At 38.5% G+C, this 17,069-nt stretch overlaps 1 protein-coding gene across 1 annotated transcript in view; it reads right to left on the reverse strand.

Annotated features, from left to right (window-relative positions):
- Positions 1-16,599, reverse strand: part of LOC138305142 (inter-alpha-trypsin inhibitor heavy chain H3-like) — a 34,609-nt gene extending 18,010 nt beyond the window's left edge. Inside the window, 1 exon segment of the mRNA XM_069245548.1 lies at positions 15,657-16,599. Within this exon segment, the coding sequence (XP_069101649.1) occupies positions 15,657-15,755 (99 nt within the window). The 5' untranslated portion in view covers positions 15,756-16,599.
- Between the last annotated feature and the right edge of the window lie 470 nt (positions 16,600-17,069).

Below are 17,069 nucleotides of genomic sequence, written 5' to 3' on the forward strand. Positions count from 1 at the left end.
ATCAACACTGAAATGACCCTGATATGTATGGATCAGGCACGCTTTGTACTAGATATGGAAGCTGTATGTTCATCTATCAACAATGAAATGACCCTGATATGTATGGATCAGACACGCTTTGTACTAGATATGGAAGCTGCATGTTCATCTATCAACAATGAAATGACCCTGATATGTATGGATCAGGCACGCTTTGTACTAGATATGGAAGCTGCATGTTCATCTATCAACAATGAAATGACCCTGATATGTATGGATCAGGCACGCTTTGTACTAGATATGGAAGCTGCATGTTCATCTATCAAAAATGAAATGACCCTGATATGTATGGATCAGCACGCTTTGTACTAGATATGGAAGCTGCATGTTCATCTATCAACAATGAAATGACCCTGATATGTATGGATCAGGCACGCTTTGTACTAGATATGGAAGCTGCATGTTCATCTATCAACAATGAAATGACCCTGATATGTATGGATCAGGCACGCTTTGTACTAGATATGGAAGCTGCATGTTCATCTATCAACAATGAAATGACCCTGATATGTATGGATCAGGCACGCTTTGTACTAGATATGGAAGCTGTATGTTCATCTATCAACAATGAAATGACCCTGATATGTATGGATCAGACACGCTTTGTACTAGATATGGAAGCTGCATGTTCATCTATCAACAATGAAATGACCCTGATATGTATGGATCAGACACGCTTTGTACTAGATATGGAAGCTGTATGTTCATCTATCAACACTGAAATGACCCTGATATGTATGGATCAGGCACGCTTTGTACTAGATATGGAAGCTGTATGTTCATCTATCAACAATGAAATGACCCTGATATGTATGGATCAGACACGCTTTGTACTAGATATGGAAGCTGTATGTTCATCTATCAACAATGAAATGACCCTGATATGTATGGATCAGGCACGCTTTGTACTAGATATGGAAGCTGTATGTTCATCTATCAACAATGAAATGACTCTGATATGTATGGATCAGGCACGCTTTGTACTAGATATGGAAGCTGCATGTTCATCTATCAACACTGAAATGACCCTGATATGTATGGATCAGACACGCTTTGTACTAGATATGGAAGCTGCATGTTCATCTATCAACAATGAAATGACCCTGATATGTATGGATCAGACACGCTTTGTACTAGATGGAATGAAGTTCATTATAATGAATGTTCATCTATGGATACACTGTACAATGAACTGAATCAACATGAAATGACCCTGATATGTATGGATCAGACACGCTTTGTACTAGATATGGAAGCTGCATGTTCATCTATCAACAATGAAATGACCCTGATATGTATGGATCAGGCACGCTTTGTACTAGATATGGAAGCTGAATGTTCATCTATCAACAATGAAATGACCCTGATATGTATGGATCAGGCACGCTTTGTACTAGATATGGAAGCTGCATGTTCATCTATCAACAATGAAATGACCCTGATTTGTATGGATCAGGCACGCTTTGTACTAGATATGGAAGCTGCATGTTCATCTATCAACAATGAAATGACCCTGATATGTATGGATCAGGCACGCTTTGTACTAGATATGGAAGCTGTATGTTCATCTATCAACAATGAAATGACCCTGATATGTATGGATCAGACACGCTTTGTACTAGATATGGAAGCTGCATGTTCATCTATCAACAATGAAATGACCCTGATATATATGGATCAGACACGCTTTGAACTAGAAATGGAAGCTGCATGTTCATCTTTCAACACTGAAGTGAACCTGATATGTATGGATCAGACACGACTGATATGGAAGCTGCATGTTTATCTTCAACAATGAAATGACTGATATGTATGGATCAGACACGCTTTGCACTAGAATGGAAGCTGAATGTTCATCTATCTACACTGAAAGACCCTGACATGTATGGATCAGGCACACTTCGTACTAGATATGGAAGCCGAATGTTCATGTATGGATCAGGCACGCTTTATACTAGATATGGAAGCTGCCTGTTCAAATACCTTGTTGGTTTCTCCTTCGATATACATCCATTTATCGTAATCTAATTTTTAGCCGTGGATTTCCCGGTAAAACATTTTTGTTGTTAACGAGCTTACATTATCGGTTGTAATGAAAGCAGACGTTTGATCCAACTAGTATAAAATGTATATACTTTGATTTAATATTAAAGGGAAGTGCCCCGCAGTTTGCAGCGTAGCCGTTTTTATCATAACCAAAGAATGATGTTAACTGTTCGCACAGTAATGTTATTTGATAAGTAATTTTGGTTTAACCGTTACTCAAATTGGAGAAGCTTGTTTTAACTGAATCTTTGATTTCTTTTCAGTTAGAAAATACCAATGAGATGACATTCTTTTTTCAACTAACTGTTGTGACACTTAAGAAAGTTTTTCAGCAAGAACTATCAGTGACATTGTTATCATCAGTAAAATGTGCCTTACTCATTGACATACAACCGTACAAACGTTTGATTAAAAATGCCTCTGGAAATTTATCGGACACAAAATACCAAAATTCAGCATTGTATCTAGTATGGAATGTTTTAGATTGTTCCTGTCTTCCTCTCCCTTGTTGCCAAATAGTAAACCACAATGATCCATGTGTATGTAATTTGTAGGCATTCCCAGCGTCTGTTTATTGCAATACAAGACGATATTATTGTTACGGCTCGTGTTTCTACAGAACCATGATCGTACTTAATGATGTAAAAATGGAAATGACATCTGTTGGTCTATAAGAACATAACTTCCGTTTTGCTGCCTACGGGGCTTTGTTTTACATTGCTGATGTGTTTACAAGCTGACGCTTGTACGACAGACGCAGATGGCGAATCCCACGCATTCGGAACACCTCTTGCTATTTTATGCACCATTAAGTCCTGTTTGTTTACGATAATAAAAAGAATAAGACAGCAAAAGTCACATTTAACATGTACCCTCTACATTATTATAACAAACGCGGTGCCTCACGTGTTAATGTACGTGAAAGTTCTAGCAGACGCGTTCATTAGACGAAACTAGGTACGTATTTAGGACGTAATGTGCTTAATCAATACAGATGCACCTGAATTCCATCTATCAATTAACAAGGTAAGTTGGAGATTCCTCACATAATACGCTGATCAAAGCGTGGTACGACTACATTCTCGGCATACCTAAGCCCGCCATATATTATAAGTGTAGGAGTGGAGAAGTGTAGTGGAATGACGTGAAGACTTTACTGTTAGGTATGCCTCATCGAGCCCAGTTTTACGTTTTAGTTAACTAAACAAATGTTATCTGATATATTTAAATAAAAGATAATATTTCATAATGCATGAATTGTACACGTGGAACAACGTGAAACATTACGTCAAAGGATAGTGATTTTTATATTATTATGGAAACAATTAACATGACAAAGGAACAATGTCTGAAAATAATATAAACTTGAAACATGTTCGAGAACGTTCATATATACCATGCGTTCCAGAAGCGTGAGTACCTTACGCTTCAATAATGACGCCTGCCTTATAAATATAGGTCAAGCCACAATGTTTATCATCCTCGATACTTCAGGGGTTCCGATCACTTACTATCTCTACAAATCTACAAGTCTGGACTATATCATAGTAAAAACGAAGGCAGCTCAGAGGAAAAAATCTGAACCAATCACAGGCCAGCAAAAAATTCCTTTAAAACTACAGAGAGAGCGACGCCAAACTTCAAAACCACACAGTCAAGCACAATGTATCCTTTTACGGCTCTTTTGATGTGCATCAAAGCAGTTAATTACCTGTTCTTTTGCCTCCAATTTTACCATGAGATAGTCCAGGGGTGAAGAGATCCCCTGGAGTATCGAGGATGCAATATTATCTGAGAATCGAGGGTCACAGAAGCACAAGAAACACAAACAACAATGGTCTCAAAAATACATCATGTTCTCCGTCTTTGTCAATTATCATCTTTCACAACCGGGTGTAGTTAAATCCCAATGAATTAAAACCCATGTTTAGTAGCTCCACAACTCATCAATAATTCTCTCTTTACCATTTACATCGGTACAATATATGAATGAGATATTGGTATGGACAAATATGTTTTGATACCGAAGGCAAGTAAGCGAATTGCTTACAATATTAGCTTATATAATATCCCCTCTCCTAAAGATGACATAAGGGACGAAAGCTCTCATGCGTCAACCTTCAATTAAATCATTCGTAAACACATTATTACGTAAGATGTTTCCCTAACGACGGTTTATTCTTTTGAACAACACATCATGGTTATGGGTGGCTTTATATATTCTCCCAACTTTGTTATCATCAAAGTCCAAATAATAGTTGGCAATACTGCTCCTCAAAGGTTTAGCTTCTTGTATACACTGTCCTCCAAAAGTTCTGTTACACGTGCAGTTTTACAAATATAGATAACGTAAACAAATATGTAAATCTTGATAATACAGACATCAGTATATATCATTTATCAACTTATTTATCTTCTCTGACTTCTTAAATGCTTTTTGGGGAGTTTTCTCAGAAATTAATTGCTACCAAATATGTAAGAGGACTTTTGGAGGGCAGTGTATTACGCTAGATTCTATTATCTGACCAATTTAAATCCAACAGATAAGAGTAGTATGTATGCATAACACATGAGATATATGACAAGGGTAATTCAGCAGTATATCCATGTCGAGCAGGCATTACGTCTAATGGGATATTTATATATACTGTGTAGATATGTTTTGTAATATTTGTGTAAATTTAACAATAAGATATTTTAAATGGTAAGTACAGATGCTATTTTGGAATATTTTGCATGGTTCATTATTATGATATTTAGGGATCTTTCGCGTGGTAAGCTAATATGATATATAAGAATATTTTGCGTGGTAAGTTAATATGATATTTTAAGTTAATATTATGTTTAGGTATATTTTGCATGGTAAGTAAATATTATATTTAGGGATCTTTTGCGTGGTAAGTTAATAGGACATATATTTTGCGTTGTAAGGTAATTTGATATTTTACGTTCATATGGTTTTAGGTATATTTGCGTGGTAAGTTAATTTTGATATATAGGGATTTTTGCGTGGTAAGTTAATATGATATATATAAATATTTTGTGTGTAAGTTAATATGATACATGTATATGTATATATATATTGCGTGATTATATAATATTTAGGCATATTTTGCGTAGTAATTTAATATGATATTTAGGTATATTTTGCGTGGTAAATCAATATGATGTTACAAGTTAGGCTCATATAACATCAAAGCATTAAAGGATCTTTTGCGTGGAAAGTTAATATGGTATTTAAGAACCTTTATCATGGTAAGGAAATGTGATATATGGATCTTTCGCTCGGTAAATTGATATGATTTTTAGGGATCTTTCGCGTGGTAAATTGATATGTTATTCAGGGATCTTTCGCATGGTAAATTGATATGATATTTAGGGATCTTTCGCGTGGTAAATTGATATGTTATTCAGGGATCTTTCGCATGGTAAATTGATATGATATTCAGATATCTTTTGAGTAGTAAATTGATATGATATTTAGGGATCTTTCGCGTGGTGAATTGATATGATATTTAAGGATCTTTCGTGTTGTAAATTGATATGATATTTAAGGATCTTTCGCCTAGAAATTGATATGATATTTAGGGATATTTCGCGTGGTAAATTGATATGTTATTCAGGGATATTTCGCGTGGTAAATTGATATGATATTTAGGGATCTTTCGAGTAGTAAATTGATATGATATTTAGGAATCTTGTGCGTGGTAAATTGATATGATATCCAGGGATCTTTCGAGTAGTAAATTGATATGATATTTAGGGATCTTTTGCGTGGTAAATTGATATGATATTTAGGGATCTTTCGCGTGGTAAATTGATATGATATTTAGGGATCTTTCGCGTGGTGAATTGGTATGATATTTAGGAATCTTTTTCGTGGCAAGTTAATGTACTTTGTTTGGATTGTTCCTTAATTGTTTGCTGTGATTCCGTTTACAGAGCTTGAGATGATACACGTGGAGTTTCATTCATCACAGCCGCCTTATTACCTAGGAAGTCAGATCTGGTTTGCGATACAGCGACAGATCTGCACTACGTCATGTTCTGAACAGCCTAATTAAAACCCCAATCACTCTACCGAACATCTCCGCCGTAACAACACAGCAACATTCACCAGTATCGTATCGTTTCCAGTTATTTGGCGACTTAAATAAATAACTTCATTGGGGTTTTTATGAGACTATTTTTATTATTTACATCAAAATTGGCTTTCAGAATAGTTTGATTATTTTTATATACACAAACAAAAAAGGTCCGAAGATGGCACGAAAACAACGAATAGAACATCGTACCATACCCATTACAAAATGTGTCACGTGCGATCACTGTTTTTTTTTTTTTTTTTTTTAACCTTACTGTGTATCATATATCATTATTATATAATCCTTGTACACATCTATAGATACATATAGTACCTCTCAACTAAAGGAGGATTAAATGACAGCTGGTAATCCCTCCGTCAAATTTTCATACCTCGATGACATTAAAAATAGTTCATCAATGCTCAAATGTTCTTTGTCCTTGTTTCTGATACTTTTTATAAACGTATTTGATCGATCTGATGGTGCATAAGACCAAAACAACAAAGTCTGTTTCGGGTTACCCGACCGACCTTAATTTTTTTACCACCGACCCTAATTTTTTCCCACATTTCTACGAAAAAAATTAAAAGTCGGGATTTCGATCTCAGACTCCGGTTACGGCCATTTTTTAGAATGAAAGACACTAAAAACATGGTATGTTTTGGCTCCATGTATATGTCTCTCAATACTATGCACAAAAGATATGGCATGTCTCGGCTTCCATGCATCTATTCTTTATTCATTATAATGATATTGGTACAAGGACCGTTACATCTCTCGGCTTCATTTCATGTGTCTTTATTCATTATAATGATATTGTTACAAGAACCGTTACATCTCTCGGCTTCATTTCATGTGTCTCTCTTCATTATAATGATATTGTTACAAGAACCGTTACATCTCTCGGCTTCATTTCATGTGTCTCTCTTCATTATAATGATATTGTTACAAGGACCGTGGCATGTCTCGGCTTCCATGCATCTATTCTTTATTCATTATAATGATATTGTTACAAGGACCGTTACATCTCTCGGCTTCATTTCATGTGTCTCTCTTCATTATAATGATATTGTTACAAGGACCGTTACATCTCTCGGCTTCATTTCATGTGTCTCTCAATTATAATGATATTGTTACAAGGACCGTTACATCTCTCGGCTTCATTTCATGTGTCTCTCTTCATTATAATGATATTGTTACAAGGACCGTTACATCTCTCGGCTTCATTTCATGTGTCTCTCTTCATTATAATGATATTGTTACAAGGACCGTTACATCTCTCGGCTTCATTTCATGTGTCTCTCTTCATTATAATGATATTGTTACAAGGACCGTTACATCTCTCGGCTTCATTTCATGTGTCTCTCTTCATTATAATGATATTGTTACAAGGACCGTTACATCTCTCGGCTTCATTTCATGTGTCTCTCTTTATTATAATGATATTGTTACAAGGACCGTTACATCTCTCGGCTTCATTTCATGTGTCTCTCTTCATTATAATGATATTGTTACAAGGACCGTTGCATCTCTCGGCTTCATTTCATGTGTCTCTCTTCATTATGTTTGTATTGTTACGAACGCGGTGGTACATCTAGGCTTCCATGGCTGGCGATAGACCATTTCCTTAACATCACAACGTTAAGTGAATTAGCTTAACAAGGTTACAGCCACTTACAATGTAAGTCGTGTAATAGCGTCACATTAGTGTTATATGTGTCAAGTATTACAACATGGACGACTCGAACACAGCCACAAATCATAAGGAAATATTATCTGTGCGTTACACACAACGACATTATACCATCTGACTCAAAATCGAAGAGAATATAGAAAAAGAATACATGGAAGTTATAGCGTATTTTCCTCTGGCCCTGACGCCTTGACATTTTTAATGATAAATGCCTTGTGTAGGGTCAGGATATGGCTATTGTGTCAGCTGCATATAAAACCACAACACCTAATATTATCATACAGACATATTATGATGTTGGGGAAATGAAATAATTAATAATCCTTACAGAAAGACTAATTTGTGCCAATTTCGGCATCTTTCATCTGTAAAGTACCACACACCGTTTTACGTAGTCATATATCACATAAAGAGTGCTAATGAGTAGAAAGAACTAATACTGCAATATTCACATATTCTATAAATGGTATGGATCTAGGCATCATAGTTAACCACCTCATATTCCCGAAGTCCTGTAGTTCGAGGACCTAATAATCCGATAAAAATTTTAATGCGTATTCAGAATATTTATTTCGTTGTTTTTGTACGCTGATAGAACTACAGTCCTGTCGTTGAGATTAAAGAATTGGATAAGTTCCGGAATGTATTGAAAACGGCATCGAAGACAATTTTTCCATTGTACTACAATATATTCTTAGTAATTAAGCACTGATCGTTGTATCTATAGTGTTTTGGATCCATTTCCAATATTTACTTGATGTAATCTTAATTTTAGCATCGCAACTCAGATTTAGAAATTAAATGCTATTGATATCGTTCAGTGACAATCAAACGCCCCTGCATACATGAAAATGCAAAGACCAAAAAAACTATGAGATATGTTTCCAGCTACTAACCGTGTTTCCGGTAGACACACAGTAATATTGTTCTATAACCTTTAATATCTGGTGACGTATGCTGAGATCTCACAGAATGTACATCACTGCCATTTCACGGGGAAGTGTGTGCATTTTACACCCAAATTTGATTGACAACTTATCTATAACTCACGGAAACAGAAGAAAAAAGAAACAATTCCGTGAATCTATAAATAACATGATTTATGACACAACACTTGAAATTCTACTGCGTTGAAAGCCATTTTTGTTGAAACTGTTATCATATATGTTGCATTGTATGCCCAGCGGTATAGCACATGTTTGGCAGCAGATATCGTCGTGTTCCCGGTGTGGGAGTAACAAGTGGCCAGTTACGCTGTCAGAAATCCTTATCTTGCCAGGATGCAGTTGGCGAAAGAATATATCCCCCTTTTTGACCCATAAATCGTATCGCCGTTTCAAGTTCAGAATATCGGTAGCAGAAATATAGATGTTCAAAGCGGCAAGTGTTAAGTAGCCCCGACGAGGAGCGATAGGACATAGTGTTGTATGTGAGAGTTGTGAAGGTCGTGTTGTTAGGTTCGTTGGATACGTAATCCGCCGGAAGTGATAACACCTCGGCACTAAACATCCTCACCAGATAATACACGAGCCAGCACTCTTAGCTGGTAATTAAAATATGTACGATGACCGAGATTATCGAATCATCGAATACAACCAGCAGACAGAGTTTACAAGATCATGATAAAGATTAGACTAGAGGTGTCGATAAAATTAGCCGAAAAATAAGAATCCGTCTTAAAACATATCAAAATATACGTTCATGTTAAAATGGATACTTATACCATGCATATACGTTTCATTTGTTGGTTATAAGTCTAGATCATCCTTTAATATATAAGCTTCACATCCAATATATTAGGTGTCTAGTGAGCTTTTTTCTGTCATACAATACATTTTATCCCATTTAACACACACGTGTCGTCATGCAATACAGCCTCATGACGTCACTACATCAACAACATTCCTATGTCCTCGGACAATTTTGATATTTTTGTCAGCAACTGGGCTGGATTGATTATTAAATATGTTAATAACGGGATGGAAAATAAAATATGAATTGCCTAGCTTGTATGGAGAATTAACTTACAGTCGCGGTTTTCTTCAAAACTATTCAAAATACCGCGATGACATAATTGTAAAATTGCAGTAAAACTTCGAGGTTTGATACTCTTTCATATATGGATACGAAAAATAGGAATATTCTACCCTCGATAAGCCTCAGGCTTTACAACATTTTATGATCCCGAGGATAGAATATACCTACCTTTATATCCACATATGTTACACGTATTGTGACTATTTAAAACCATAAATTCACTCAATGGGATCTCAGACTAGAGTGTCCATAGACCATTTTAGACGTTTTAGGGGTCTAGACCGAAAAATGATAAATAAAAAATATTCTACATAGTACTGAAATCATAATGTGGAAAGCTCCCCGAGACAAAAATATACCCAATCTAGCTTTAGCTTTACCGTTGGGAAGAGTAAATGATTTTCCCTTCAAAATCATCCTACACAACTCTGCAAAGTGCTGTCAACAAGACATTCGGAAAATGAAAGTCATTTCTACTTTTACAATCGCGTCTCATTTAGGAAGAGAAAATATCAGATTCCAAATTTGGTCTCCTTTTACAAGCTTTCTAACAGCCTACCTGTAGGACACTGTTCTTAGATTGTCATAAGTCTAGACTTGATTCCGCAGGATACATAGTGTATTAATCTTCAAACGAAATGGCATATTCTGTACCCAAATAATGCATACAATTGAACATAAGTATCTATTACATTAGCTACAGTTTTCCAATGACAGGTTGAGGTCAAATTTGAAGGAATCAAAATTAATTCCACCTCATTGGAAATGAATGAAGGTTATTACAGGCAGAAATCTAGCAATTAAAGGAGTAACTTGTTTATTTCAATGATGTGATTGAAACTAACACTTCAGAATTCTTAAAGCCTTTTAGTATCTAGCTTGGGAAAAATCTTAAATAAGAATAAATATATAAAATATTGCTCTTTAGATCCTGTTGGTGATGGCATATCTGCGTTGTAATACTACAGAGTCGTCCTTGTAATGCTCGATATTTGGATAAGTGTTTTAGCTGTGATAACTGTGTTTATATCTAACAGATATGTCAGAAAGACGTGAAGAGGAAACGGATGTAAAGATTGCAGTGATACATTCCTCCGAGCATGTACATGATAATGCACGTTGATATATACAATACAACAACATCTGGTGGGATACAAGTATCCGTCACAGCACACGAACGCGCCTCTATTGTGGGACATGTGGCACCATGATAGGGATGGCAGATAGGACAGATGTTGACATCAAAACACATGACAACACTAATGACAAACTGTGTTAATAACTCCATGTGTGACGGCAGATATGAAGCAGAATCGCTGTTGGGTATAATCAAGGATCATTATAATAAGTATGGCAGACATTAACGCATGGTATATCAAAGTATATCAAACATTAGGGGTAAGCATGGCGAATATGTTTATAGAATGAAACGTTAGCATCAATTTAATAATTTAAAACACATGTAATAGTGACAGACGGAGTGGGGGAGGTTAGTGGTGTGTAATACGATGGACATCAGTAATATAGACTGAATGGACATTTAGAATTGAAAGGCATTGATGGAAGACAGGGGGAATATGCTTGGGTACTTAATAAACGTCATGATGTAGACAGGACGGACATTGACATTTGTATGTAACATGACGGACGTGGTGGAAAACATGACGGACGTGGTGGAAAACATGACGGACATGGTGGAAAACATGAAGGACATGGTGGAAAACATGACGGACGTGGTGGAAAACATGACGGACGTGGTGGAAAACATGACGGACGTGGTGGAAAACATGACGGACGTGGTGGAAAACATGACGGACGTGGTGGAAAACATGACGGACGTGGTGGAAAACATGAAGGACGTGGTGGAAAACATGACGGACGTGGTGGAAAACATGAAGGACGTGGTGGAAAACATGACGGACGTGGTGGAAAACATGAAGGACGTGGTGGAAAACATGACGGACGTGGTGGAAAACATGACGGACGTGGTGGAAAACATGACGGACGTGGTGGAAAACATGACGGACGTGGTGGAAAACATGAAGGACGTGGTGGAAAACATGACGGACGTGGTGGAAAACATGACGGACGTGGTGGAAAACATGACGGACGTGGTGGAAAACATGACGGACGTGGTGGAAAACATGAGGACGTGGTGGAAAACATGACGGACGTGGTGGAAAACATGAAGGACGTGGTGGAAAACATGACGGACGTGGTGGAAAACATGACGGACTGGTGGAAAACATGACGGACGTGGTGGAAAACATGACGGACGTGGTGGAAAACATGACGGACATGGTGGAAAACATGACGGACGTGGTGGAAAACATGACGGACGTGGTGGAAAACATGAAGGACATGGTGGAAAACATGACGGACATGGTGGAAAACATGACGGACGTGGTGGAAAACATGACGGACATGGTGGAAAACATGACGGACATGGTGGAAAACATGACGGACGTGGTGGAAAACATGAAGGACGTGGTGGAAAACATGACGGACATGGTGGAAAACATGACGGACGTGGTGGAAAACATGACGGACGTGGTGGAAAACATGACGGACGTGGTGGAAAACATGACGGACATGGTGGAAAACATGACGGACGTGGTGGAAAACATGACGGACGTGGTGGAAAACATGACGGACATGGTGGAAAACATGACGGACGTGGTGGAAAACATGAGGACGTGGTGGAAAACATGACGGACGTGGTGGAAAACATGACGGACGTGGTGGAAAACATGACGGACGTGGTGGAAAACATGACGGACGTGGTGGAAAACATGACGGACGTGGTGGAAAACATGACGGACGTGGTGGAAAACATGACGGACATGGTGGAAAACATGACGGACGTGGTGGAAAACATGACGGACATGGTGGAAAACATGACGGACGTGGTGGAAAACATGAAGGACGTGGTGGAAAACATGACGGACGTGGTGGAAAACATGACGGACGTGGTGGAAAACATGACGGACATGGTGGAAAACATGACGGACGTGGTGGAAAACATGACGGACATGGTGGAAAACATGACGGACGTGGTGGAAAACATGACGGACATGGTGGAAAACATGACGGACGTGGTGGAAAACATGACGGACGTGGTGGAAAACATGACGGACGTGGTGGAAAACATGACGGACGTGGTGGAAAACATGACGGACGTGGTGGAAAACATGACGGACGTGGTGGAAAACATGACGGACATGGTGGAAAACATGACGGACGTGGTGGAAAACATGACGGACGTGGTGGAAAACATGACGGACGTGGTGGAAAACATGACGGACGTGGTGGAAAACATGACGGACGTGGTGGAAAACATGACGGACGTGGTGGAAAAACATGACGGACGTGGTGGAAAACATGACGGACGTGGTGGAAAACATGACGGACGTGGTGGAAAACATGACGGACGTGGTGGAAAACATGACGGACGTGGTGGAAAACATGACGGACGTGGTGGAAAACATGACGGACGTGGTGGAAAACATGACGGACGTGGTGGAAAACATGACGGACGTGGTGGAAAACATGACGGACGTGGTGGAAAACATGACGGACGTGGTGGAAAACATGACGGACGTGGTGGAAAACATGACGGACTGGTGGAAAACATGACGGACGTGGTGGAAAACATGACGGACGTGGTGGAAAACATGACGGACGTGGTGGAAAACATGACGGACGTGGTGGAAAACATGACGGACGTGGTGGAAAACATGACGGACGTGGTGGAAAACATGACGGACGTGGTGGAAAACATGACGGACGTGGTGGAAAACATGACGGACTGTGGAAATGACGGACGTGGTGGAAACATGACGGACGTGGTGGAAAACATGACGGACGTGGTGGAAAACATGACGGACGTGGTGGAAAACATGACGGACGTGGTGGAAAACATGACGGACGTGGTGGAAAACATGACGGACGTGGTGGAAAACATGACGGACGTGGTGGAAAACATGACGGACTTGGTGGAAATCATGAAGGACGTGGTGGAAAACATGAAGGACGTGGTGGAAAACATGACGGACATGAAGGTTTGCAATCAAATGTTAGCAGTGGTTATATTCTTGTCATTATTCACAGGACGGACATGAATGGGTTACCTGACATTGTAGAGTGCTAGAAGAGAAGACATTGGTGGGGTACACGGTGTGTTCCAGTGGTAACTGATGATGGTTGGCGAAAAGACGGACATCAGTGGAAGATTATAAGGTGAATGGTTAAGGGCTACATAGTGGCCTATATGAACCATACCCTACGTCATTCTTGGTTCAACAATAGATATAACTAGTGGTGGTAATTATGGAAATGGATTTTAGACATCTTTTCTTAGGCCAAATCACTGCTGGGACATATAGGAGATATGTGTAAAAGAAGTAATATCGACGGTTGTATTCCGGATAACAGTGAGTCCATACAAATTACGGCTGTAGGATACGATGTTCTTGAAATAGTAAATATGGGGTCAAGGAAAAAATTACAACAGTTTTGACAGAATATTGTCTCGAATATTCCAGGCGATCTGCACTTTTATCATGAGAAAATATAGAGATCGTATATCATAGATAAAGGCGGCTTGTAAAGATCAGTCTGAAGTATCAATTATGACAGAAGGTGATTTACACAACTCGACAAGATAATGGACGGAAGCATGTATAGACATCTCGAATTCCGGACAAAGACCGGCCATAACCCTGTACAACAGACAAACACACAAATATCTAGTCTGTATTGTGTGGTTTGGAAGCCAAAATATACACGCACCTAATTAATGCCTGCCATGATGGTCAACAAACACGATGAGGTAATCCTAATGGTCAATTTAGTGCATTGGGACTTTACTGAATAAAACACCTACCCTATTCCGAAGAGACAGAGGGAAATCCGTGACTGGAATTGAGCAAACAGAGCCTTCTTCGTGCAGGAGAGCCATATTGTATAGGAAACATACTTTCACGATGGCAAAGTTACGAAGTCAACTACAGCATAGCGTGATACTTTTATCACATCACACAATAGTCTTCAATGTCGTTGTTGTCAAGGTCACAAACAAACAATTTATGTCATTCAGCATGGTTGTCATGGTTAAGTACACACTATCAAAGAGATTCACCATTTGTTTCATGAAGTGAAATCTGTTGTAACTATATAGACTACACAAATACGCGGTTGGCAGAGTTGTGAGTTCCAATTCACAATCCATATGGAATCCAGTATGGTTATCACTATTCTTTATACAAACTATCGAAATCATACACCGCCAATTTCAATGCCATGACGTACAAACCAAATTATTGAAACATGCTTTAAAATTGTCCATGTTTGTTTATACTCTTGTGGATCATGACACACTGATAATTAAATGGACATATAAGTATATCTGATTGTTTCAGCTCTGCCAAACTTATAGTAGAAGTATCTAAACACAATACTATTGACTCGAAGACAATAAGGAATAAGGTAACATTCATTTTGTATGTCCTGATCAGTAATGAACCAATAGCTATACCACAATTGTAATATTTGCATACACTATCATACGAAGTACATGTCTTGTAAGATGAACTAAGATGAACAGTTGCAATGGCAATTTAAGTACGCGGAACCAATTAGGACTGTAAAGTAATGCAAATAAACGTTCACATTAAAGATGATGAAAGTTTGCTGACTTTCAGTGTGTATCACCAGTAAACTATAGAGATCTGAAAATGGTATAGGAATGTACTTACCTTATGAAAACCATCGATGATGTTATTTATAGCTGAGCATGCTGCCGATACAATGGCCATGTAGACAAACGACGAGGTGACAAGTTTCCGTAAACCCATGATGTCGTTAGAGTTATGTCGCCATATTTGATGATGAATCAAGTCGGGAAGGCATACATATGAGGAAATATCCGTGAAAACTAAGATTACAACATTATCTAGAGGCAGACAACACTGTGACACTGATATAAGCCTAAAATCAATCTCCAATCTAAGAAATCCATCATCACCTTGACAGATGAAACAACTCCCGCATTCAAAACCACGCTAGGATCCAGAAAGTTTGAAGTAGTTAACGTAACTCACAATATTCAAGAGCAGAACATAAATAGGAAGTTTGAAACAGGAGCCCTACTCTCACAGCATCAGGATACATGGCCATAGCTGTTCTCACGTACTGGTTGCTGACAAACTCGCCGCCGGAAATTATGGCTTTTCCTTGTCTGTGTGAATGCACACATAACCACGGTAGCACCTATCCTTAGCACGACTATCATAGCCACTCACAGACGTATATATACTTAACTAGCACATTATATATCAATGCGAGTAATTTTAATTGTCGTATTTGTGTCTGGCTGTTATAAAGATTAAGTGTCGATCTACCCCCGCGGGACTAACCCCGCCTCCCTACTAACGCTGTCTCTCCTCTACCGGCCCTATAATCTTCACAATCTATGGTGTTAGCCGTGCCCGGATAATTGACATATTCTGGCTAACTTTTAATTATGAAAGTCTTTTAAGCAACCTAATATTTGTGGATATACATTATACATTCTGCATGTTATCGAAAAGTAACTGCCAGTGCTTGGCAATGTATTACGATTGTGAAATTTTCTTTAATGAAATTTGGAGGGAAATACCACAAGCTGCGGTTCGGATACATTATGATGATAAGCCTTTAGAGATACATTATCAAACGTGTATTTTAGGTTATCTCCCCAGTGCCGCGGACAGGTCCGCTATATTTGAAGGTTTGCTGCTTCAAAACCACATCCGTACCCTCCAACAGATTTGGCCCCTAATCAAATCCCAAGGGAGGGGCTGCCAATGTGCAGTGCTGTACTGCAAGATAGCGACTCGCCCGACACCAACGATTGTGTTTTCTTGTGATCGTTTTGCTGATTGTGCTAACAAGGTTTGGCTAATGCTTATAATATTGTCAATCATGTTTGATTTCCAATGCTCTCGACAAAGTCAAACCGATATATGATAGACAAGAACGTACTAAGAGTTGGATTCGAGACAATTTCATCAAGGCTTTCGCCAAACGTTAAAAAAATCGCAGTGTAGGTTTCGTTTAAAAGCTTACGAATTTGTTGTTGCCGACGTCTCTCCAAACCAATGACGAATCCTTGGACAAGATCCAAAATG

This window comes from Argopecten irradians, chromosome 12 (assembly GCF_041381155.1).
Source record: "Argopecten irradians isolate NY chromosome 12, Ai_NY, whole genome shotgun sequence".
NCBI classification, from domain to species: Eukaryota; Metazoa; Mollusca; class Bivalvia; order Pectinida; family Pectinidae; genus Argopecten; species Argopecten irradians.